This window comes from Parasteatoda tepidariorum, chromosome 1, assembly GCF_043381705.1.
Source record: "Parasteatoda tepidariorum isolate YZ-2023 chromosome 1, CAS_Ptep_4.0, whole genome shotgun sequence".
Taxonomy (NCBI): domain Eukaryota; kingdom Metazoa; phylum Arthropoda; class Arachnida; order Araneae; family Theridiidae; genus Parasteatoda; species Parasteatoda tepidariorum.
Window position 1 is genome coordinate 66,484,185 of NC_092204.1, and position 27,898 is coordinate 66,512,082.

General features: G+C 28.9%; 1 protein-coding gene across 3 annotated transcripts in view; it reads right to left on the reverse strand.

The window, feature by feature from the left end:
- The window catches only part of LOC107448725 (histone-lysine N-methyltransferase 2B), an 87,126-nt gene that overhangs the window by 51,994 nt on the left and 7,234 nt on the right, over positions 1–27,898 (reverse strand). Inside the window, exons 2-9 of one of the 3 annotated variants that reach the window (XM_043045008.2) lie at positions 19,901–21,608; positions 17,819–17,989; positions 17,155–17,331; positions 16,069–16,500; positions 13,488–13,718; positions 11,395–11,794; positions 3,320–3,367; positions 884–1,658 (exon numbers count right to left, since the gene is read on the reverse strand). In XM_043045008.2, the coding sequence (XP_042900942.1) occupies positions 884–1,658; positions 3,320–3,367; positions 11,395–11,794; positions 13,488–13,718; positions 16,069–16,500; positions 17,155–17,331; positions 17,819–17,989; positions 19,901–21,608 (3,942 nt within the window). The remainder of the gene's footprint in view (positions 1–883; positions 1,659–3,319; positions 3,368–11,394; positions 11,795–13,487; positions 13,719–16,068; positions 16,501–17,154; positions 17,332–17,818; positions 17,990–19,900; positions 21,609–27,898) is intronic. The other 2 variants (XM_043045014.2, XM_071181575.1) reach the window with 2 other exon arrangements.

Consider the following 27,898-nt stretch of genomic DNA (forward strand, 5'->3'; position numbering starts at 1 on the left):
AATCTAGATTAAGATATTTTACAATCACAATGGTTTAAATAGGATTTTACTATTTTGCAAAACTTGAAATTTGCACACACATTAAATGGTTAGTTATTTTAGTCTATCAAAATGGCTTATTGATAAATGTTTGAAACGCATTCCTTTGTAACCACTAAAATGAATGTTGTAGATAAAATTTTTTTATGATTAATTAATGCAGTAGTATCAATAATTTGTGGTAAATAGACTAACCTATCTCGAAGTATCAAATTCATAAAATATAACAAATAAATGAAAATGGAGCAATTTTTAAATTTCATTTTACTACACTCAAACGAAAAGTGTTTAATGACCCAGCTTATTTAATACACATTGTCTTTCCCAATAGTCTGCAAAATTAGAACATTTTTTGTTGTCAGGACTAATTTTTAGGAACCAGCCATTAATGAAATGGAAAGAAACATTTAAGTTTTTTGCTGTTATGTAAAATCATACTAAAACATTGGACATCAGCTATGATATTTTAAGCACTAAGAGGACTAAGGATTAAAATGTTAATAAGGGGCTTCATTCCAAAAAATTGACTATGGAGGAAAAAGAGGACCACTTGGATGTTTTTAGTTCATGTTTGTACTTGCAGCTTTCATTTTTTAAATTTTCGGTTGACTCGGGTTTAAAACATTCTGATTTAGTTAATCTTGTCCTTATGTTATAACCACAAGCAAGTTTTAATATATTTAATAATTTTAAGTTATTCAATGTTTAGATTACAATTCTTTTATGAGATTGTTCTAAAAAGGTGGCATCTCCACTGCCATTTAAGAGATTTTGCCTTTTAGCTTTAGACGGCAGTACATTATCATATATTATGTTTTTAGTAAAAAACATATTGTAAAATTACCTGATCCTGATTATATTGCGATTGCTGACGATTATTGCTGTTACGTCTTGAGTTAGGATTTCGACATCCTCCATTATTGGAAGAATAAGAAACATTACTTTCATTAGTACCCATTGCAGCCTCATACATCAATGAAGGAGTATAACTTGCATTTTTCAATTGAATAATACTTGACGAGTTCTCGTACAAAATAGTGTCTCCATTTTCTTTGTTTACTATAGTACCATTACAGAGTTTCTTTTCATTTGTCTCAGGAAGACCACAATGTACCAACTCTCCAAAATCAGACTCACTCCTAAATTCTTCATTGAAGAAAGATACTGGATTTGTGACTTGAAAAACTGGGTTGGTGACAACATTGACATCAGAGCAGTCAACATTTTGAGTAACATCTGGACCTAATGTCGAGTTATGCAGAAATGGTGTTTTAATATTGTTGTCACATAAAGTACTGGTTTGAGATAAACTTAAATTGTCACTACTGCTGCTGGAAGAGCTACTGCTACTCCCACTAGAGCTACTACTGCTGCTGCCAGAGCTACCAGAACTGGAGCTAGTTGAAGAGGAGCTACAACTTGATCCACAACTACTATTGTCAGGGCTAGTTGGGGAGCTAGATGATGATGTAAGCATTAGACCTATTCCAGACGGTCCATCACCTCCGAAGTTTGAATGATCACCAGATAGTTTATCTTTACTTGTACCTTCAACTATTGGTTGCTTAGGGCCTTTCCTTTCAGATGCAGGCAAAACCGGACGTAAACAGCGGCGATACCTAAGGAAAAGGAAAAAAAAAAAAAATTACAATGCAAATTTAATCGATTCATACATTAAACATAATTGCAACAAGATAGCAGTCCGTTTTTTTTGTTTTTTTGTTAACTATATAAACATATAAGCTATAGCAGGGGTTTCCAACTGGTGGCTCGGGGGCAGACGCAGCCTTTTTTGCGGCCCGCAAACTAAAATATATTAGCTGTCATTTTTTGTGAACAATTTCCGTAAAAAATCTATATGGGTTTAAAATACTTTTCTCGTTAATAATAACCTAATTTCTTCGTTTCTGTGAAATTTAACATACCAATGGTGCAAAACAATTTATTTCTCAGGTTTTACATCCAAGAAAATATTTATTCAAATACAAAAATAATTGTGTATGTTGCTCTTTTTTATTTCATTTTTTTTGTATTTTGTGAACATAATTTAGCAAGCGTGTATTAGAAATTTTCTCGAAGAAATCCTCCCATTTAACTTTTTGAAACCACTCATTTAGGACGAAAATATTTTCACACACGTTTGTAAATTTTAAATGTAAATATCTATTCTCTGGTGGTTGCAGCAGACAAACCTCAACTTTACCATTGAATATTTTGTGTGCTACTATGTAAGTTTTAATACTAACCTTTTTAAAGTTTTATANTATGATTTGTGAGATTCTTTTACTGCCCTCAATAGTGTTGTGGTGATCTTCAACACTCCTCCATAATTTCGAATGGTATCTTTGATTAGTCTAAGAGACATAATAGTATTCTCATGGTGACTCACATTAAGCATTGCTTTATTTATCGAAAAACCTCTCTCAGGATCAGAATTCCCATGTGGCAAAATTAAAACAGTTTTAATTAATGTAGTTAAATTCTTATATTTTAGATTATTGCTTTTTTATTTATATTTAGCCTATAACTCTAATTTTTTAGGAACACCAACAAAATTTTATAAGATTTTTAGGAATTTTAGGGTTTGCACATACTTTTAGGAATTTTATGAATTTTAGGGGGAATGCAACCCCTGAATTTGTATAATACATTGGCAGTTGGTGCAAGATGGTAATTTAGTTAATACTTAAAATTAGTAAAAATTTAACCAACTTTTCCTTGCAATATGGTCTATAAAAACTAGGGACAGCAAGTTTCTTCCACACTTGAAAAAACTGTGGAAAAAACTGCATCGATGGAAACTCCTTTTTAAAAAAAAAAAACCATTAAACAAAATCATTAAAATTTTTTTTTTTTTGCTGTTCATAATTGCAATATAGTTTAATTAATGTATCAATTTAAATTTGTACAAAACATTTTAAAAAAGTGAAAATTACAAAGCAAGATAAATAAAGGTAATGAATTTCTTAAGAAAGATAGAAATTAAAAATTTTTAAAAAATAATTAACAAGAAAATAATTATTATTTTTTTTTTTAGGGAAAAAAAAAGAGATGTGAAAAACTTAACTTTCTGGTAGAGTATTAAATTCAATTTGTTTACTTGTAATCTAATAATACTTATTGTTAACAACTGTGCAGTCACTTTTATTTTCTTTAATTTTGTCTGGTTTCTCCCAGTGCTTCGGAAGAGATGGGTTTCTTCCAGCAGAAAGACAAAAAACTATATTAGTAAAATAGACAAAAACTATATTAGTAAAATAAAAACTGAAAAGAAACTTACATGCAAGCTTGCTTTATTGTGTCTGGTCCACCAAACTTTTTCTTATCTCTGTAAAGAAAAATGGTTTACTTTAAGAGTATTGTAAACTGTCTTGAAACAAAATTATCAAAGCATTCAGTTATAGTTAAAAATTTGTGTCTATTAACTACACAAAAATCCTGCACACTGGAAGTTTTTTAAAAATAAAATGGTTTTGCACATAAAAAAAAGTAGAAGCACAGATTAAAAATGAATTTCACCTAACTAAAAAAAGAATAGTAATTAGTTATATTTACATTCAGAAAATAAGAACTGGTATAAGTTTTATGTAATAAATCTTTCACAAAAATATTCAAGTTAGCATGATTACTTAAATACAATATGGAATTAATGCAAATTTTTTTCCCAAAGTTTTTACCTTTCTTTATTCTGAAATGTAACAATACCCATATAACAATTCAACCCTGTAAGTTACTGACAAGCTTCATATTTTCTTTTGTCACACAGTAAAGCAGCCAGAAAATTCTAGAACTAAACTTCACAGTTGGAAGAATCTAGAACTGAAGCTCTAATGATTTGATAAAAATTTATAGTTTAATTTCACTTAAAAAGTTGGGGAAACTAATCAATATATGTTTAACTCATGACATACATAATTTTTCCTCTTTTTCTTAAAAAATTTAAGAATAAATATTTATGATCCTTTAAGTATTGTTTAATTAGTACTTAAGGTACTTCTCAAGATGTATAAAGTACAAAAATATATATATGCATATAAATATTTCCTTTCAGTATAACTAAAAATTCTACACGTGATTTTTAATTGAAAATTATTACAATCTTTCGGTACTACTGTAAGACTATTTAAAAACTACATTGTGGATTCAATAATTATGAAAGTTGAAAAAAAGGCATCACTTTCCTAAGAAATTTTTTTAAATTAAAATAGCTGTTTCAATTAATTTTAAAAAGACAAAACAAAAAATAGATGAATTAGAATAAAGGATATGAGTAATAAAATGACTATTGAATTAATTAAGCGTTATATATCATACTATAAAACATATCCTAGTCAAGACAGCCTTTTCATAACCAAGATTAATATTACAATTGTAATAAATAAAAAGCATTTAAACAGTAAAATTAGAAATCACTAATATATTAAATTAACAATTTTTATACAGTTAAATATTTAATGATTACATAGCATACACTTATATTCATTTTTAAATCCTGAATTAAATTTAAAAAATGTATCTGAGTACGGGAATGTTTTTTTTTGTGGTTAATTTTAGTATAACTATTAAACTAAGCGATTTTTCTAAGTAAAATTCTTTTATTTTTAAGGAACTTACAGTAAAAACAAGTTTTATAAATTTGAGATCATGGTAGCGTTTCTGAACATTTAAGAAATATGACATAGTTAATGCCTAGAAATTGAGTAATATGTATGTAGTGGAAAAAATAGATATTCAAACGAGTTGTTCTATAGGTTAGATGAAATAGATAATGCAAGACTTTTTAGTTAACTGTAGAGATTCATTATCTTGCCAAAATATTTATAACTTCCAAGCACGGAAAGGAATAAATCCAATTTTATAAATATCATTCTAACTATCAGGTACTATTTTTAAGCTAAATTTTTTTTTCTTATAAAGTGATAATTTAACCAATAGATTTGAATTCAACCACAGATCTGAGACAAGGTCTTTAATTAAAAGAGAATATGATCTCATAAGAAAAAAAATTCTACAATTGACTTCTGGTAAAATATGTGAGGATAAACATGAAGGATTAGAACAATTAAAATAAGCAAGATCAACATTGATATAACAATAAAAATCTAATGATTGAGATAATTATTAAGAAAATGACTCTGAAAAAAGTATTAAGATTATTAGACAGAAATCAAGGAGGGTCGAGACGAAAAGAGCACACAGAAGACAGCTTGAAATTATTTAGAAACTACAATGGAAAAAATTGTAAACTACAATGGAAAAAAAAACATAAGAAAAGAAGGATCCAAAATATTGAAGAAGATCAAGACTCCACAAGGGTTGTAGAATATAGCTATAGGTAAAAATAGCTGTTATATTTTAAATGCGGAAAATGTTTGGGATATTTTTATAGTAAAGGATTTCAATACATAATGTATTAATAATATTTCTGAAAGGCAAATGATATTTAAGTCACTTTAGACAGTTGTAATAATCTTAAAAGTTTTGAATTATATGAATTTTTTAAAAAAAAAATATTTAAAAAGGGAAAGTAAAAGCTTCAATTAATAACTAAAACTGAGACTTATTTTATTATTTAACAGCAATATGTTTAACTACTCAAACAATTAACTGTAAAAAAGTCTATCTTGATAATTTTTAGAAACTCTCAATTTTGAGAAATATATACATATATTTTAAAAAAATGGAACTTTCGATTAGATTAATAGCAGCTAGCAAATGTTCATTAGTAGGCAACTATGTTCATTATTTAATGCAGTTGCTATTAGTGTAGATTGAAATCAAATAAAAGAACCGTACATTTACATCTGAACATTAAGTTTATTTTCTAAGTAGAAATAACAAAACAAATGTATAAAAATATTTTGATTACCAATGCATGAAACAGTAAAAGTACATTAGACAAAACACAAAAATAAATTACAAATTGGTTATACATATAAAATACATTTATGCATGCATATAAAAGTTTAGTTTATAAAAGTATAAAATAAATCATCTACAAATAATAAAAAAAATCTAGAGGAATAAAATTTAGAATATATAATGTAAAACAAGTTAATTAAAATACATCATAGAAAACAATTTTAATTTACTTTAAGGTATATTTATTTACAAAAATGAATAAGTTTGGAAACAAATAATGAAGAGAGATAACGAAAATATATACAAATGTAAAATAATAAAAAAATGACTTATTTAAAGTAAAGATAAACCGAATCTTAAAAAAAAAATTTATCATTGCACTTAAAATTTTGAAGATTTATAATGTTTTAAGATAATTAAACAATTGTATGACAAATTAAAATCACATTTTCACATGATTTATTATACATAAAAAAAAAAAAAATTCTTCTACAAGAAAATTTGGAATAGGAATTAAATTCTACATAATATTTTTCTAACTTCGAAAAGAATAAAGAATTGATTGAATTAAATTGAATATAGGATTTAATGGCACAAGATCGAGAGAGGACATGCTGCGCCAAACACACGGTTTTATCGAATAGCATAAAGTATACAAATAACAAGTCATCTAATTGCAGGAGTACTCGAAACAAAAGGGATTTTTTTTCAGTTATTGTATAATTTTTTATTTAAATCAAAATACACACAGAAATTTAAATTATCTCCATCCTTTTAAGTAATCAAATCATATATTTTAAGTTAAATAAACAAAATGTATTTTTAAATGAATGCCAAACATAAAAAGATAATCAATTCATTGAAACAGATTCATTTTTCTAATGAAGAGTTAATGTCATGTAGGTTAAATATTTTACAATTTGGGAAGGTAACAAAATCTTCCCTTTAACAAAAAACAATATGACAAAAAAAGGGGGGGGGGGAAAGAAAAGCAGACTTATAAGTTAATAGAAAACAGATACATAATAAACTTGAGGAAAAAAAAGAAATTTAAGAAACTGGACAATAATTAACCTCTTTAAATGAAAAAGAAAATTTAAAATAAAACCTTGTTTGACGTTATAAAACTAATGACTATTTTTTTGTCTATATTAACATAAATAAGTGTATAACTAATAATTTAATAAGGTACTTCAATCTAATACCAGAAATAAATTTCTGAGTCATACCCCACAAAATTACACAAACACTATATTTAACAGCAACCTGAATGGATACTAAAAATCGAGCTGACTACACAAATAAAAGTTTAGTTAGCCACTGTTTCTTCAAAAATTAACATAGTTAAATAGTCGATTCACAATTCAAGTTAAGCTCATACAAAATCTAACAAATTTTAGATACTTGTAGATAGTAATATTATCAAAAGATTAATATCAAAAACTTCTATAAACATTTTAAGAACATTTGCAATAGCCAGTTGATGACCATTCAAGTTCTATTATTTTGAAATCAGCAGTATCGCCAACAAGGGATAAGAATTGCTTTCTACGCACCCTCCAGACCTATCAATCTGAAATTGGGTGGGCTTCAAGCCTAGTCACCACTGGAAAAATATTTTGAATTTTGTTAACATATAAACTAATTTTAATTTTTCAAAAAAGGGCAAATTTAAGTTACATATTATAAGTGAAGTATATCTTCTATGAGTAAAGAAGATATTGTAGTATAAAAAGATATATGCTATATCTAAAATATTTCCTTTAAGCTCTCCAGTTTAAATTTGCCACTTATTTGAGAGACACTACCAAAGATATTATGGAATATTATTTAGAATATAGATACAGTCAAATTTAGACAACCCATATTTAAATTGGTGATCAATTTGATAGTAATATGTGACCATATTTAATGGCATAGATTCCATTCAGTAAAGATTGCATAAGGTTAGAAATGCGAGTTGGCTACTCAGATGAAGTAGTAAGCCACATTAAAAATTTACATACGTGAACAGTTAATTCTCAATTCAAATTAGACTCTTGAAACAACATCTAACATAGATACTTGTAGATAGCATTATTATTAAAAGACTAACATAAAAAACTTCTACAAAAATTTTAAGTACTACCACAATACCCAGTTGATGACCATTCAAGCTCCACAATTTTGAGTTTAGCAGCATGACCACCAAGGGTTAGCATTACTTTCCAGCACTTTTCACATGCCCTTCCCAGACCCATCAATTTGAAACTGGGTAGGTTTCTTACCTAGTCAAGGATTCATTCTAGGAGGGGATTTAAGGGGTGCCCCGCCCCGTATGCCCTTTTGATGAGGAATTTCAGTCCTGGTGAGCCCCCTCCAAAAAGATCCTATCTTCCTGCAAGAAAGAATTTTTTTGTTCTGTCCCCCCACTTAGTGATACTTTTCTTGAAATTAACTTGTCTTCCCTCTAGCTCAATAGCTACGGGTAAATGAGATTCTGAAATGCTCCCTTTCCCCCCTCTTTACTATTTCCACTTGAAGTTAGTAGTTTAAATAAGAGATCTTCCAAGAAGTTCCACCTATCAAGGAATGCAACCCCTCCTGCAGCTGTGTGAGTTCCTATTTTCTCCTTTTAGAAAAATTTCTTTTTCTTATTAATGGAAGTATTGCTTATTTTAAGAAACCATATTGCAATAGTGAAGGTCAGTAGACCCACCAAGAGTTTTCTTGGAAATAATTTCTTAAGGGAAGAAATCTTGTGCACAAAGCCTGTAGACAATTTTAGGGGTCAAACCAGGTCATTAAAAAAGTAATACATTCTCCTGTATCTTTTGGAGCTCTCCACCCCCTTCTGCTCAGCTTTATTCCTTTGAAGGAAGAAATAAATTTTTACCTTCAATTTCAAAAGTGGAGGGGCTTAGACAATTAACTACGGAATAAAAAAGCTTTTTTATCCAAAAAAAGAAAACAAAAAAATATTAATTTTAAAATAAACTTTTTTTTTACAATGACAGAATACAATTCTTACAGTAATAATAAGGGCCTTTCTGCTTTACTGTGCAGGTAAAGACCCGGTTGTCCTTCATAGTTACCACATTTCTCTAAAAAAAATAAATCTTTCAGTAGGGAAGTGCCTATCAGGTGCTGCGCTTGGGGGAGAACAAAAAAAAAAGAAAAACAGAGATGATTGTGCTCTGGAAAAAATCTGGATTACCGGATTTTTCGTCAACCGTGATCCGGAGTTCAAAGGTCTAGAAGTTTCAAGTTATGTTTCATTACAAGTTATTTTAAGAATTTATAATGGCAAACGATAATTTTTATTCCGTTCTTTTTTATATATCTTTGATATTTTTTACGGACTAAATATATTTAATATACATACTAAGTCTTAAATTTAAGACTTTCTCATTCTTTGTTGGCAAGCTGCCAGGAGTATAAACAGATCCGTCTTTATTTTTTACTCTTTAAAATATCGCTTAGCACTAGCTTTCAATAGAATTTGTTTTAACAGTCAATTTTTTCATTAATTTGTTTGTTTATACTATTACTAGTGTGTGCAAAGGTATGACTGTGCCTCATAAAGGTTGAATCAAGCATACAATTTATTTATAGATGAAGCATACTTAATTAAATTAATCGTTTTTATTATTATTATTTATTTATTTTCTTTCTTATTATTTTGTTCGACTGTTCATCCTAATTGACACTAGATAAGCTAATTTGAATAGGAAACTTTTTCACACATTTAGGATTTTTTTACTCATTAACTGAACAATATTAGGTTTTTATTTTGACACTATCACAAGTGCTGCGATAATCGATGACGACGACTCTGTGACATGTCCATACATTCCGAGTGATGTAATTATGTCGGTAAATTTAAATGCGAAACTTTCCTTCATTTAATTGTAATAAATTCATTTACAGCATTATAGCTGCATGCTTGTACCTTAAACATATCGAAAAAAAAAATTAATAAGATTAACAAGTCTTATTCGGAATTTCTTTTTTTCTGAATGATCACAACACAGCTTTAATTTGGCCGCGTGTTTAAAATAGAACTAAATAAATTGATAGATGAAGAAATAGTTTTTTCCCTTCTTTAATAGTAACTCGTTTATTTGAGGATATTTTTCAACTGAGGTTTTTGATTCGATACTATCACAATTACCACGCCAATCGATAACTCTATGTCGTACTTTCTATATACTTAAATATGACACTTCTTGATTTTTAATTAAATTATTTTTCCTCTCTCGTTATTATAGAAATTTGGTCTTTATTTTGGCGCTTATAGCAATTTCGTTTATACTAATCATCAACTCGATACTAATCATCAATAGTTATTCTAATCATCAACTCGAGAACGAAAGACATATTTGAAAAATTTCAATTGTTTCCCCAGGTCTTTCAAAGGTATGTGTAAATTTTAAATATATTTTTAGTGAACTAAAAAATATTGAGATAAAGGAAAAAAAAAAAACTTTGTTTGACTTTCTCTCTTCTATTTTTTCAATTCAAACTGTAGCCTTTTTTCCTCAGAGAATCATAGTTACGCATTTAATAATAGTAACTGTGAAAAGTGATATAAGTAAACTTATACATAATTATTCATTTAAATTATGCAAAGAAGGCTAGTGTATCTGCCTTTTTTATAAAATACAATGCCCTTTTTAAAACTTGCTGTCCCTTTTTTTAACGTATAGTGCCCTTTTCAATTTTTAGTACCCTGTCCTTTTTCTTAGTCTAGAATGAACCCTGCCCTAGTCACCACCAGAAAAATACGTTATCATATGAATAAATAATTTGCAAGCAAGCAAAAAAAAAAAAATAAAAGCAAGCTTAAGTTATATTTTATAAATGAAATATATCTTCGATGAGTGAAGAAGATATTGAATTACAAAAAGATACATGTAAAATGTCTAAAAAATTTTCTTTAAGCTCTTCAGTTAAATTTTCCTTTATTCTGGATACACTACCAATGATAATTAAGGAATATTATTTAGAATATAAATACAGTCAAAATTAGACAACCAATACTTTGGTGATAAATTTGACAGTAATAAATAACCACCTTTAATGGCTTGGATTTTAATCAGCAAAACGTGCACAACATTAGAAATGTAATAAAATTGTCTAAAATTATTTAGAAATAGTTTATTTTAGTATAAAGAACATAATTAAAAATGCACTTATTTAAGATTGGTGGAAACATTTTTAAAATAGTTAGTGAAATCTGAAATAGATCAGATTAATGCTCATAAAACAATCTCTAAAACCAATTTTGAGAAATTCATACAAAGTTTGTTACATAATGCAAAAAATGCAGATACTTTTTCAAATTTAGCATTTTTCATCAGTTTTTATATTTAAGGAAATCAAAGCAAAAAATGTCATTAATTAAAATAATAACATTTTAAAATGGATATAATATTTTAATATATAATAAAAGCATCTTTTATTTTTGTTCTCTTATCTATAAAGCTAGGCAAGAGAAAAGGTATAACTTACAAGCAATAAGCACACTTTCCACAGTCATCTGCCAGGCAGCCTTCACACTGTTTGCATCGAACTTTGCGTAACTTTCCAGTTCTCAACTTTTTAGTAGATGTTCTTTGAGACCTTTTGACTGATGTAGTTTTTACTGCACTTTTGTAGGAGAATTTCAGTGTCTTTTTCATTTCACTTCTTCTACCAAGTTTTAGGGATTTTTTAAAAGAATGTTTGTGTAAATGTTTCATAGATTTTTTTAATAACAGCTTTCTCCTTTTTTGTTCTTTCTGGAACAGTAGCGATGATTTTTTCAACAAATCTAAGTGCATCTGGTTTTTCAGCTTAACAGATTTGTGCGCTTTACGTTTATTTGGTTCTTTCTTTACTTTGACGGGAGAAACTTTCACTTCAGGAGCAACTAAACAAAAAAAAAAAAAATTAATGCTTAATTTAGATAGTTATAAAAATTTAAATATTAATAGTTTTATCTAACTTTAACCAACAGTTTATATGCTAATTATGGAAAAGGGGAAAAATGAAATCATGAGGAAAAGCCGCAGTTAATAAAAAATAAGAAGTGTTTGTGATGTAATTTTGTAATGTTTGAAAAGTCATACCAACATAGCATTGTCTGGGTACATAATATGCAAAATTTCAAATTACCTCATTGATTTTAATAATTTTTCACTAANATATATATAAATTTTTTAAAGTTGAACAATGTTCAAAATATTGAACTTTTTTGTCCATTTTAAAGCCTGGATAATTTTGCATGGCAAGTTAATATTAGATATTTAAATTTCAGCCTTGCTTTGAAATAGAGCATTCCAACTTCTTTCACAAAAGGAGCCTCAGAAAACATCTTTGAAATTAAAAGGAAATATAGCCTCACTAATCCTTTATATAGGATAGTTACATTTAAAACACTCCTTTGAAGTACTCTCATTTGCAACGCAAAATAAAAAAAACATACTCTTTGCATACAGGAATAAAAAGTTTCAATTTTAACTCGTATTTACTAAATAGCTGAAAATAATTGTCAGGAAAAAAGTTTAGTTTAAATATAAATTATTAAACTTTTTTTAAAATTTTTTTTAGTTTTATCAAGAAAAAAATCATTAAAATCAATAATTCTCAATTTTGGCAACAAACTTTACAATGAACCTAAACAATGCATCGTTACAGTAACTGTTAAAAAATTAAAACACTTAACAATTTTCATTTTCACTGAATAGTGCTTTTTTCTATGTACATTTTATGTTATTTTCAGAATTAAAGCAGAGGGTGCAGGCTAAATTTACAAATAACAGTCACGAACACTGTTAACTAACTCACAACAGTTCAAATGACGATACAGCCTTCTAAAAACAGATATAAAACACTAGCCTTAAATCAGAGTTGGGCATTTTTTTTGGAAGAAACTAATTTTTTCCGAGATGGTGGAGGTAGGCAAAATAAAATTCAAAATGACAACAGAGAATGTTAATTTATTAAATTTGTCCTAATATCTATTAATGTATAATTTTATACCTGGAGGCAATATAATTTTATGAATTTAATTTTTAAGTAAAAATTATTTGTTAAGATTAAATACCTAATTCAAATAAGATATTAATACACCTTGAAATTTTTTTTAAATATTTGAACTACAATTCGTGTGTCATATCAGTAAAGTTTTGTGGAAATGAAAGAAGTCTGTGGTCTAATTTTTTAATATTGAAAAACCCTACTTTAATGCTGCATTATCTGGGTTCAAAAAAATTTGTAAAAAGTGAGAATTAGGCAGTGATTCTGATTATTTTCCTTTAGGTGAAAAATGTTGCCAAAATAGTAATTTTTCAAAAAGTTTAATAACTTAGAAAAAAATATTTAAAATTATTTAGCCGTTCTAAAGTCCAGATAATTCTTCACGGCAAGATGATTTAGACAGTTCAAAATAATCGTTTTTCTCAAGTGTAAGGCACTTAAACTGAGGCTTTTATTTTTATTTCCCTTGGTGACAGAACTTTGAAAAACCACGTGAAAAAGTTTGACTTTAGATATAAAAAGAAATTAATTTTATGTCATGTAATAAAATATTGAAATATTAATTGTAAATTTATAATAAATACCCATTTCAATAGATGATACTTTAACAGTTTCTTCTGCAGGAACTGCATCAAGGATTCTTTGTTTTTCTTCTTGTGGTAAAGCACTCAAATTAAATGCCTCCTTTGGTTCATTTTGTTTGGGAAATGTAGCTCTCGGTAACCCTAAAGCAATAGCAGCTCTTCGGCAAACATGTTTTATTCTTGGTCCTCGGGGTATTCCTTCTATTTTAGAATCTATAGATTCTTCTATATCTATAAGTAAGAAAAAATGTGCCCTAATTAAAAAATATTATTAAATGCAAACATCATTTTAAAATATACTAGAAAGATATAAAACCCTTTGAAAAATATTGAATTGATTATGTAAAATATTTTAATGAGCAAATATTATAATAATCAAGTTTAGTAATATAATTTCTGCAATACAGTAGATCTCAGTTTATAAAACATTAACACAGCTTAACATATTCGAGATGTTACTTTTTCAATTCCTAGTATTAGTTCACACTCTCCCTATATCTTGTTCAAATTTTCAATCATTAATAAAACACTTTTTATTCATCCATTCCAGGGTTGGCAAGGTTTAGGACAGAATGGATTAATCCACGGTTTAAACCGTGTCCTGTCCAAAACCCTTTTACTCAAATTATGTCACAATTTTATCTAAATCTATTTTAAGAGGCAAAATAAACATAGATCTAATAACATATTGATAATTAAATATACCAGAGAATATTTGTTTTTAAAAGTATAATGTTTTATTAATATTGTTTGACTCTTCAATTTAAACATAGGAAGATTAATCAGTAATCAAGTTCAATTGGTCCTCTCATTCAATAGTACATAACTGAAGTTTGGCCTTGCCATACAGGTTAAAATATTAGGGACTAAGTGCTTGGTTCGTCATAAACAGGTTTATTTATCTATAGTACTATTCAAGAATACTTTTATTTCATTCATGTTCAATTCTTTTAGCATAGTGGTGATACATCACCAGTGTCAGTAACTGAAACTGATGTTATGCCCTTCAAAACTGTTAATACATTTTTCAGTTATTTTGTATTTTCAATTTAAACTAATATATTTAAATTTAAAAAACATTTTTTTTTATAAATAGATGTCTTTTTTATCATCCTGTAATGCAGAAATTATAAATTTTTAAAAAAAAAAAATATTGTGAAAAATAAAAGGTTAATTTTTGAACAAATTTGGTATTTTTTTTAAGAAAAATTATTTTTTTAATATTGCCATATTTATCCTAATGCAAAAATATTATTTATCAGCATTAAAAGCATATTTATATTTAAAGGTTATTCACAGAACAACAAAAGTTATTCACTTTTGTTGTTCAATGAATTGTGGAGCTTCAAAAATTATAAACCTTTTCCTATTATATTATTTTCTTTTAATAAGTTATAGTAAATTGTATAGAAAATATCAAATATTTAATGATACATGTAATTATTATGTGTACAATGGTTGGAATTTTTACCTTTTACCAAAGTTCAAGGTTTTGGACACTTTAAGACAGTTTAACCCAGTTTAGGACAGTTTTACCCAGTTTAGGACAGTTTTACCCAGTTTAAGACAGTAACCTGTCCAAAACCAGTTTAGGACGTCCAAAACCCCAACCCTGATCCATTCAAGTTCAAATAAATTTTTAAAAATTGTAGTGGATGACACTTGATGTTATCACAGTTTTTTCAAATATTAATTCATTAATTAAATAGGGATGAGTGAAAAACGAAATGTAATTTTCTGATTGGTTAAGCGTTAGTCACTGTTTTAAATTTTAATATAAGCGATTAAGAAGTTATCAAAAATTAACCCCCACCTATTTCTTTTCTTCAAAGACGATAAAAGAACTAAATTTCTTTATTTTCTTTTCCATTCCTTGCTCATTTACTCCTACCCAATTGTAAATGACTCTTTAATTTGAATTTTAGAAAATAGTAAAATTTTTATTAAATTTGTATTTTGATTTGATGTTTTCCATAAGAAAAAATTAATCATAAAAAAATTGTTAAGATTTGCCTTTGGCTAAGACTTTGAAATGCTAATTTACTGGCAAATAATTTTATACAATTAATCACATCAGTAATATACATCAGAATCATAATAAAACAGTGTGTGTGTGTGTGTGGGGGGGGGACAACAATAACCTGCACAAGTGGAGGGGTGTGCAAAAGAGAAACCCTTCACAGACTGTCAATAATTATATATATAAAACCAAAACTAAAATGTGTAAACTAATAATGTTAAACAAGGAAATAAGCAAAGCAAAAAAAAANAGAGAGAGAAATTAAAACTAAAATTTCAAACCTCAAAGAAACACATTAACATGCAAACAGTCGAGAAATAGTTACTTTAAGGGAATTAATTAATGACTATGTCAACCTTCTACTATCAAAAGGTACCTCAAGATAGAATCGAGTTAACATGTCTTATATACTAGTGATTTGGTATTTAATATTTATAGTGGTAGTTATGCCACAATTCTGTACATAAAAGGGAAATTAAGTTATAGAATAGTGAAGGAGTATAGGAAAAAGTAATGCAGCACATCACCATCACAATAGTCGCATCTATTACATACACTTACTTGATTTACCCTGCTTAACTTCTGTGCTAGTAACATCTGAACTAAGGCTTTGAGGTGTTTCAGATACCATACCAATTTTATGTGAGCTTTGATTTAACAGATTTTTTTCCAAACTTAAAACACTATGTCTTGAAATATCACTTGAAACTTTCATTGACAATGATGCATCTTCGACTACTGGTGATGGAACATTGCCAGACCCCTCAGTCAGTTTTGGATCTTTAGCAGCACTTTCAGAGGCACGTTTGGTGCGAGCTCTTGTCTCTCTTATGAAGTTCGTTGATTGTTTTGCACTAGTAACAGGTAATTTTGCATCAATGGATAGCGGAAGAGGTTTATCCGTAGGATTCTCATGATCACTTTCTTCCTCCCCTTCAGCAAATCTTGCTAAATCTGTAAATGTTACAGGGTCTTGCAAAAAGGCAACGGTATCTATGGAAAATTGAAAATTAAATAAAGTATATACTATTTCCCTGCACCTTTAAATCAATAACATTTTTCTTTTAAGTTACTGAATTAAGGAAGAACTACCTATTATAATTTTTTTTAATTCATAGAATATCATTCAACAATTACAAAACTTTCATTAACGAAATCAAAACTTTTTATCTGAATTTTATTTAAGCCCAATTTTTATTTATTTATTACAAAACCTATTTTCTTCTATTATTATGTAATCTAAGATAAATAAAAAACTAAAATAAATATATTATTTAGTCCTATATTCACCAGATCAGATGTTAATACCATTGTGCGAAAATTATTCTTGTTAAAAACTAGTCTTATTTACAAAATTTTCATGAAAAACTATATCTTTATACAATTATAACATATTACCGTTCTGTTTTTAGAAGCTTGGAATTATATGAAATGTCCATTAACGGACTAAATTTTTATCTAGATTAGCCCTAGCATACTATTAAATTTCTAATATAATACAAATATTTCATTAAAGATAAAAAAAAACATACAAAATTGACAGTTAAAATAACAAACACTTAACAACAAGACATTTATTGCATTAATTAGACGAGCTAAGGAAAACTATTTCTTTTAAAATCGAATAATACAAACAACTACACTAACCTTTGACTAGAGGATTATGAGGTGGACTATCTAATCGTGGCACATATTTGATTAGCTGACTTCTTAAGAGTGTAGAAACTGTAAATTTTTCCATACATATTTTTATCCAACAGGCTTTACATCTAGCGTTTAATAATTTGCGAGATGGTTCTTTTGAGCAATCAATACAGCACATTCCTGCAAAGAGCAAATGTAACTTAAAAAAAATATATAAGTTGATTAAAAAAAAAAAATTCAGGGAGTAACTATCCTTATTTTGTTATGTAGATACAGTACAGAACCCATTATCCGGAAGTCAGAAAACAGGAAAACCCAAAAACCGGAACGAAATTCCATAAATTTTCTCGCCATTAAAAAAAAAAAAGTTTTTTTTTTTCCTCCTAAGATTTTCCTTTCTTCTTTTTTAAGATTCCATCACTTCGGAACTAATCATTAGTGTATAACTTCATCGTTTTTTTCTTATTTTTAAGATTATTTCCAAATTATTATTATTTGTTTTTTTTAGTTGGGTTTAACAATTAAAAAAAAAAAAGGCTTTTTGTAGCAATTCAGAAAAACGGAAAAATCAGTTATCCGGAATAGCGATGGTCCCGAACGTTTCGGATAATCGGTTTCCTACTGTACTTAGATTTTTTTTTATGCCAGAACAATGGAGACAAATTACCTTCTTTCAAACAAAAGTACTGTTTAGGTGACTTCGCAAAACTTTCAAAAAATTTATTGCAAGGTTCACAAGCTACTTGGTCATATAGTTTTTCTGTACTAGAGAAAATCTTACAAAATCCACACACAGCACATCCAACATTCAAGTTTGGCTCTTGAGAAAGAGGGGCACCTGAAATTAAAAGTTTCAAAATTAAACAAGCCTGGAAAAAAAAAAGAGGAAAAATATTGAGGAAATTTTACTTAAAATGGTTTAATACAGGGTTGGCAAGGTTTAGGACAGAACGGATTAATCCACGGTTTAAACCGTCCTGTCCAAAACACCTTTGTCTTAAACTGTCTAAAACCCTTTTATTCAAATTATGTCACAATTTTATCTGAACAATATTTAAGAGTTAAAATAAACATAGAACTAATAACATATTGATAATTAAATCTACTAGAGAATATTTGTTTTCAAAAGTATAATGTTTTATTAATTTTGTTTGACTCTTCAACTTAAACATAAACAAAAGAAGATTAATCAGTAATCAAGTTCAATTGGTCCTTTCATTTATATGTACGTAACTGAAGTTTGACCTTGCCATTAGGTTAAGCTATTAGGAACTAAGTGCTTGGTTAGTCATAAACAGGTTTATTGATCTATAGCAACTATTCCAGAATACTTTTATTTCATTCATGCTCAATTCTTATAGCATACAGGTGATACATCACCAGTGAAACTGATGTTATGCCCTTCAAAACTGTTAATACATTGTTCAGTTATTTTGTATTTCCAATTTAGACTAATATATTTAAAAAATTTTTTTTTGTAAATAAAGAAAGGTCTGTTTTATCATCCTGTGATGTCGAAATGATAAAATTTTTTAAAAAAAATTATTTTTTATAATTGCATTATTTATCCTTATGCAAAAACATTATTTATCAGTGTTAAAAGCATATTTATTTTTAAAGGATTAGGTATTCACNAGAGGTAAAATAAACATAGAACTAATAACATATTGATAATTAAATCTACTAGAGAATATTTGTTTTCAAAAGTATAATGTTTTATTAATATTGTTTGACTTTTCAATTTAAACATAAACAAAAGAAGATTAATCCGTAATCAAGTTCAATTGGTCCTTTCATTTATATGTACGTAACTGAAGTTTGACCTTGTCATTAGCTTAAGCTATTAGGAACTAAGTGCTTGGTTAGTCATAAACAGGTTTATTTATCTATAGCAACTATTCAAGAATACTTTTATTTCATTCATGTTCAATTCTTATAGCATACAGGTGATACATCACCAGTGAAACTGATGTTATGCCCTTCAAAACTGTTAATACATTGTTCAGTTATTCTGTATTTCCAATTAAGACTAATATATTTATATTTAAAAACAATTTTTTTGCAAATAAATGTCTGTTTTATCATCCTGTGATGTCAAAATGATAAAATTTTTAAAAAAAAATATTGTGAAATATATAAGGTTCATTTTTAAACAAATTTAGTACTTTTTAAAAAAAATTATTTTTTATAATTGCATTATTTATCTTTATGCAAAAACATTATTTATCAGTGTTAAAGGCATATTTATTTTTAAAGGATTAGGTATTCACTTTTGTTGTTCAATGAGTTGTAAAGCTTCAAAAATTATAAACCTTTTCCTATTATATTATACTATTTTCCTTTAATAAGTTAAAATAAATAGTATAAAAAATATCAAATATTTATTGATACTTGCAATTACTATGTGTACAATGATTACACCTATAGAATTTTTATCTTTTACCAAAGTTCCAGGTTTTGGACACTTTAAGACAGTTTTACCCAGTTTAAGACAGTAAAACCCACGTGTCCTGTCCAAAACCAGTTTAGGACGTCCAAAAACCCAACCCTGTTTTAATAGAAAACTTATTTTACACATATATATAAATATTTTTCAGGTTCTAAGATTTCACAATAGATTTGTCTACGTAATCCTTTAATTTAAAAAAAAAAAAATGAAATTTCTTAATTAAGAATGCTCTTGCATACCTAATAAAAACTATAAATTGCGTTATTAAGAAAGGTACAAAAAAACTACTGAAATACATACTTTTCAAAGGCACTTCTTTTGGATCAGTTGAAACTGATATAACTGGATCAGCAATATTTTTTGCAGTCTTTGAATTTACTTTACCATCGGCAACAACTTCACTGGAGTCCTTAACTAACTTACGAGTTCTAAGGTTCAAGTTTTTCTTCTTTAATTGTAAGCGTGCTTTGCGGATAATATTTTTAGTCCTTCGTTGATTACTTGAGCGTTGGTGATGCTCATTTTTCCACTGAGTTACTGCAGATACTAAATTTGTTGACAAATTGTTAGGTTGTACAGTGGAATCTTTTAATCGACCTTCCCATTGTGATTTTAAAAGTTTTTCAATTTTAGCAGCTACTTTTTCCAATTTATCTTCTGGTTTTTTATCATCACTTTCATCACAGTCTTTCTCAGAGTGGCCAGCGTCATTTCTTGCAGACTGAGGTACATACTTTTTGAAGCTTTCAAGAGGTTTTACTGGTTTTTCTTTGGGTTTTTGAGCCATTTTCTCGGCATACTTGCTAACCATATCAGGTTTAATAATATCTTTGAAAGACCCAGATGAAGTATTGGTGCCAGAACTTCCATCTCCACTTTTTTTAAGAGCAAATGGATGTTCATAATTCATTTCAGATAATTTCATTTGAACTTTAAGACTAGGTTTCCAAGGTCTTTTACCCTCAACTACAAGAGGTCTATCTAACAAACCTACTTTCTTCCCCTTACATTTCAGTTCAGACATATCTTCATTTTGAGAGTCATCAGGACTGCTACCACCATCCATAGCTGAAGTTGTTTCTGAACTACCACTAAATGACGACCTAGAGCACTGACTTTCTTCATCTTCTCTTTTTAGACCCATCTCAGCATCATCTGCATACCTTTTACGTGGAATAATTTTCCTGGAAGATCTAGCACTTCTTGGCGGAAGTACAAATTTTTTAACACCAGGCTGCCTAGTTCTTTTTGATCGAAGTTTAGTTTCATCTTTCATAATTTTTACGCTTGAGTTATCTGGAGATGAACCTTCAAAACCATGACTAGTTTTGGGAAATGCAGATCTATTTTTCGGGAAGGTTCTGTTCCTCAAAGTGCTTTTATGATCCCTTACAGTTGATGAGATTAGCCTCTTCTTTAAATGAGAATGTTTTTTTGATGAATATCCAAAATGTCTTCTTAATTTCTTTTTAACATTAGGTTGCATTACTTTTTTATGCCTACCCCTTGTTTTGGCTGTTTTAACATTTTCTAACAAGCGCTTTACAATAGATTTTTTCTGTGATGTAGTAGGTAAATCATTTGAAGCATCAGAATTGAAATTGTTGCCAGTTGGTTGTAGATTATTTACAATAGCAATTTGTTTGGAACAGTGTTCAAGATCTGTACAAGTCTGATTGTCACTTTTTACAGGGTTTTTAAGAGTTACATTTACTTTATCCTTAGCTACACTATTATTATTTACAGATTTACAAAGTCCTTCTTTGATCATTTTGTCATAAGACTTGCGCACAATGTCCCGCATTCCTCTTTTTTGTCGAATAGATGATGTACTTGATGCATCAGAATCAGTAGCAGAAAATAATTTTTCAATATCTGACGCTCCTGATGGTGGATCACTAGTGGACGACAAGTAACGTTGCACTGCTTGTTTCTCAGTAAGTTTGAGTGCCAATGCAGCTTCTGCTTCCGCCACATCATCAGAGGTGAATCCTTCAAAATCTTCTTCCTATAAATAGAAAAAAAATTAAGATCTTGAAAATAATTTGTATGACATATGAGTTAGATGCAAACAAGGCTTTACAAAAATTGACGTTTTACAAATACATCTGATTCTAATTTGTGAAATTTTTTTGACCAGATTACTCGAAAAAGACAATTGTTTTAAACAAAATTATCTTCTTTCAAATCCCCATTTCTAGCCTAGCTAGACAAGGTCCATGAGTTTGTTCACCTTCAAAGATTCTAAAACAAGTAAGGGTCTTTCTATAAGGTCTTGTTTTAAAAGACCGAGGCAGTCCAGTAGATGTTCAAGGGATGCCTGGGCCGAAGAGCACTTGGTACAGAGGGCAAAACACTTTTCTCCTCCAGAGTACCTTAGTGAATTCAGGTGTCCACAGCGGAGATGTGTGATGGCAGTTTGAGAATGACGGTCTTTGTCAGCTGTCAAACAGCTACCCGGTCTGGTACCAATTGTGACTGGGTGGAGTGAGCCATGCTGATTTATTTTTGGCTTTAGCAATGGAGAAGAATTCTGAGGAGGTAAGAGACACTGGAGGCGCAGTGGCTTTCAGCTGCACCTGCCTTGTCAAGACTATCTGCCATTTCATTGCCTGATATATCTACGTATGAGGGTATTCATTGTACGTGAATTCGACAATATTTGGAGAGACGTAAAAGTTTATAAAGGATGTTCATGCTAGTATTGTTCCTCACTCTGTGCCAGCTAGCCAAGTGCTGAACAGCGCTTCTACTGTCGGTAAGGACCCAAATCTCTTTCGGAATTGAAAGAGACAGTATTGAGGCAAGTCCATCATCAATAGTGATAAGCTCACTCCTAAAAACGGAACAGTGGTCGGGATTCCTTTTCTGGATCTTGAATTCAGCTCATCTGAGTTTTGATCCGTACATAAATGAACAGCCTCCGTTGGGATAGTGAAGATTCTCTCTAGTGCTGCTTGTCTAAGAACAGCAGGGCGATCATTTTGCTTGTTGACAGCAACCAGGAGGTCGGTGTGGAAAGACACCTCTGAAAGACCTTCAGCAGGATCAATGCTGTGTTTGAGGAAGTGCTGTTCCACGTTTCCTAAAGTGATGTTGGACGAAAATACTTGGCTGAAAGAGCTATCTAAAATTACTTATTATCAAAACAATCAACAAGGTTCATATTTTTCTTTTTTGAACTTTCAGTTATGGTCGGATAATGCACAAGATAATAATGATAAAAAAAATAAACCAGTTTTTTCCACATCATTCAAAAGTAAAAGTAGAATGCAGAAGAGACATATTAGTAGAATTCTATCCAGATTTCTTGGAAGGTTAACCTTGCAATTAAGAATAGTTTAACAACTAAAAACAGAATATTACGTAATGAAAAATAATTTGCAAGCTTATTTTGTAAAAGTAATAGAGCAAAAAATTTATCTTTATACAGGCTTATGTTTCAAATAGACTTGCTGGATATCTTGATAATTTTAACATGTCTTTTAATGTTTATAAAAATTTATGTTCAAACATTACACCGTTTTATTTATCTTTGATATAATAAAATAGAAAATGGTTAGAACACAAAAATCTTTTTTCAAATTCATGTTGTACTATATTTTTCACAGTGTATTAACTTATTTTATGAATAAATCAATACAATATTAGAATTTTAATAATTATGTATATATAACAAAAATTTTTTTTAATCAAAAATGCTACTTATCTGTAACAATGAGTGATACTTAATTTAATGATTATAAATGATGTAAAAATTATCCAATTTAAAAAAAAAGTGGTAAACTTTTTAATGCAATATCTCTCATCAAAATGTTCTGAAATTTCCCAAGTATATGATTATTTATCTTAAGATGCCAACAATTTATCAAATTTATAGATTTTTAACAGTTATCTACAATTATACAGTATACTGATACGATTATATTGATGTAATACAGGTAAATTGTATGATTTAAATACATTATTGGAAAAAAAATAATTAAAATGAAACTTACTAAATGCAGAATAAAACAAATATTATATTTTAGGTTATACTTAAATTTGTAATTAAAAATTTAAAATGTTGAAAATTTTTCTTTTTTTAAATTATATACATGTATGCATAGATAAATTCATAATCTTAGAGGTTACTATAAATATCACAGCTGAAGGGTAGGAATTGGATTCTTAATGTTATGATGGTTTGTGACACAGGGAAGGGAAAGGGTACCAAAAAGTAAAACATCAAACATACTGGATAAAATGAAAACCAGAAGTTTAATTGTTTTAATATTTTTAATCAGGGTGCGTAGCCAAATTATTCATAAAAAATAAGCACCCTTAAAGCAATTCTCAAGCACTCAAAAAATATGTTTAAGCACTTTATAATTTGGCAGGGTAGGACAGTTTTTGACAATTAACAGTTTTATTTTGTTTTAACCGTATTGTCAAAAAAAAAAAAAAAAAAAAAANTTTTGGCATTGTTTTTGACAATTGTCAAAAATCATGAAATTTTAAATCATGTAAAACCAATGGCGTTTTCATACGCTACACTTAAATAGATTGGGGTTGAATTAATTGAGAAAACGTTGAAGAAAACAACGTGAACTGTGCCTTTTCGCATTATTCGTAGCGTAAATCAACATGGTAAAATCTCATTTTGAAAAAGGGAAAATTAGGCACTTTTCAAAAACACCCAATGAAAAGAAAGCACCTTTAAGGGCTTTTAAAAAATATAAATCGATAATAAGCACACTTAAGCATTTTTTAAAAACGTCACGCACCTTGTTAATTAAAATAAGTACATAACTAACCATTTTTGTCATGCTCTCAAATGTCATTAAAACATAATAAATGTTTTTCTAATTTTTTTTAATCTATTGATAGATAAAACAAAGAATTTCATAATAAGGACTTATATTTGAATAATCAAGGCTTTAAATTAGGATTGATCTAAGAACTTAGAGAAACTAATGATGAAACCTCAGAATTTTAATTTTTAACCTTCAGTTAATTTAACAGGAAAAAGGAACTTTATCAATAATTTTGTCTACATATGCATGCGTTCTATTTCTTTTTTTGAACCAGAGAATTAAGCAATGCAGGGAAACAAGGCAAATTTTTTTTCATTCACTACAAGATTTTAATGTATTTGACAAATTAGAGCACCTAAGACGAATCGGAATCACTGGTTATACATGTTTCCTTTTTGAAGTGCTAATATACCCTTGTATTATATAGCATGACATGTTATAAGAGAGGTATGATCAAGTGTGAAACTTTGTAATAAAAAGAGAGAAGAATCAAAAATACTAGAAAGAAGTGTGTCATTTGGGGATGACCTCTTATAGTAACATCTCCCTCTTAACTTTTTATGTTTCAAGTTTAATATTTCAAAGTTATAAGGCAATAGTTGCAAATTTAAATAAAAACCTTGATCAAAATAAAATTAACTAGAATCCCGAAACTGTTTTTTGGCTTCTCAAAACAATCAAATTAAACATTTAGAGAAATTGAACTTCAATGCTTGTATTCATGATTTTTAAGGAGAATAAATTTTTTTTTGTTGGCGTCTTGATATTTATGTTTACAGGGTGTATGAAGAAATCTTATATTGTGTTACAAAACTTGTAATAATAAATGAAATAGCCCAGGAATCTGAAGGAAAGTAATGAAGAAAGAAAAGATAAGCTTTTTCGCAACTTGACGTAATCGGCACAAGCGTTTAGAATAGCAAACTAAAAGATGCTATGGTATATGGTAAAAAATACTAAAAGTACAAATTAAACTATGCACATTTTAACCACAAAATCGATCGGAAATATTTTTTTTAAAACGATGATCAAGTTTCGGAAACAAGATGAATTTTTTTTTTTACAATCCAAGGAAAAAAAAATCAGTGTCTTGAAATTTAATAAAGAATTACATGCTTTAAGCCCTTAATATGAGGTGTAAGCCACTGTAGGGTTGTTTAAACATTTAATTGATGTGGCTTCATAGTAGTACAAGGCCTCACATTTCTTTGCAACTTATTAAAAAATAATAATTTACAAGGCTGTTAAATAGGTGGGGAAAAAAAAGAAAAAAAAAAAAGAACAGCCTTGCGGTTTTCGAAACTTTTTACCAATAGAACTTTTATAAAGAAGAAAAAAAAAAACTTTAAATATTCTAATAATATATAGGTACATATGCCACCATTCCTTCATATAACGAAAATTAGAAGTTTACAATTTAAATTACAAGAAGTGCATTGATTTATTACAGGAAAATTAGAAACTTTACTTAACTATTAATTTTTCCTTTGAAAACTCATTTTATAAAATTTTCTAATCTAATAATTCTGATTTAATGTGGTTAGTCTTGAAGCTTTAAATCTTTCGTGACAGTCCGCTCCGCTTATGTAACACCACTGAAGGGTGCACCAGGCTGCAAAACGTGCACCTTGCATATAGGTTAGTTAATGTTCAGATATTCGAAGGTTTTTCAAAAATTATAAATAAAAATGCAATTGGGAAAAAATTCAACAATATTTTATTCATTTAATTCAGTATGATAAATTTTAAAACAATGGTCAGCACAGAAACCCACAAAATAATTATAGTCATACTTTGATTCTCTATTTTTGTCGCTTTAACTGCAAACACCCTTTCTATTTCAATTTTTTTCTACCAATCAATAAATCAAAGCAAAATATTTTCTTGACTTACAAAGCATATTAGTAAGTGCTTTCAAAATGAACTTTTGGCACTATTCATCAAATACAGGTCAATGAGAGATTAGACAGATTAGAGATTAGTTCGACTGGTTATTAAATGTTACCTTGTCAAATGTGCCGCTCTTACACACAGGTCATCGTGTGGATGATGGCAAAATATAATGCTTGTGGCACACACAGGGCTTTGCTTAAATGCTGGTTAGTTACAGCACTCATAACAAAAGGGTTAAAGTTAAAAAAAAAAATTAAATGACATGTGTTAATTTTAATGATAAGAAAACTAAAATAATAATTGCAAAATGCTAAGAGAGTATTTCAAAATTCCTAGATATGATAGTTTCCAAAATATAATGCACAACAAAAAAATGTCAGGTTAAATTATTTATTTTCTCAAAACTATAATTTTTACTATATTATATTAAAATTTAATTATTGTTAATTCAGGGGTTGGTCCAGACATTTTGTGAAATGTCCTGTTTTTGTAAAATTGTGAAAAAACTATTCATAATTTGTGAATATAAAATAAGCGTTAAGTCACATTCTTTCAACCAAGGCCCTGCTTTTAATAATTTGTGCAAATAGGGTCCTGTAATTGCAAAAATTGCCAAAGTCCTTTTCAAGAAGTTTTTAAATTGTTAATAGATACAAGATTCTGCTCAACAATTGCTGCTACTAAATTAGAGATGCAACATAGAAATATTTGGTATTTAGCATTTTCGGGTATTTTGGTATTTTCGGGGTTTATTTTGACTCCAAACTAAATTAGGGTCTTCAACTTGAATACTGTACCAACAGGACCAGAAAAATTTTCTGGTCTTGTAGAAACGCTATTGGTAGAACATGGGGACTGTCCCCCAAAATAGTCTACTGCAGGGGTCCCCAACCTTTCTGTATCTAAGAGCAAATTCCAGAAAATCGGTTGAATGGCGGGCACCTTTTATTTTTTCAAGNCCGTCTTAGATAGACTCCATCCAGATCTGACGGCTGAGAGGAAGTTGAGACAGGAGCAAGATGCGTATAGAAAAAATGGTAGTTCTCTTCCAAGATCGTTCAGTGCCGACGATCCAAGGGGTTTTGTCCCCTATCCTATGGTGTATGGTAATGGACTCCCTGTTAGTTCGGTTAACTGCTCTTGGCATTCCCTGTATCGGGTACGCTGATGACGGTGTTATTGTTGTCAGAGGCAAACATGGAAAAACTGTCTCTGATATCATGAATAATGCACTCCTAGAAGTAGCTAGGTGGTGTTTTAAATCAGGCTTATCTGTCAATCCATTCAAGATAAGTTATGTAGCCTTTACACGGAAAAGGCAACTTGATCTAGGTAATGTATACTACCTGGACCATAAATTGGAACTCACGGAGAAAGTCAAGTTTCTCGGGGTTTATTTTGACTCCAAACTAAATTGGGGTCTTCAACTTGAATACTGCACCAACAGGGCCAGAAAAATTTTCTGGTCTTGTAGAAATGCTATTGGTAGAACATGGGGACTGTCCCCCAAAATAGTCTACTGGATATACTCAATGATTATTAGTCCTATCATCACTTATGGCGCAATCGTCTGGTGGTCAAGGACTAGATTGAGCTCTGCAAGGTCTAA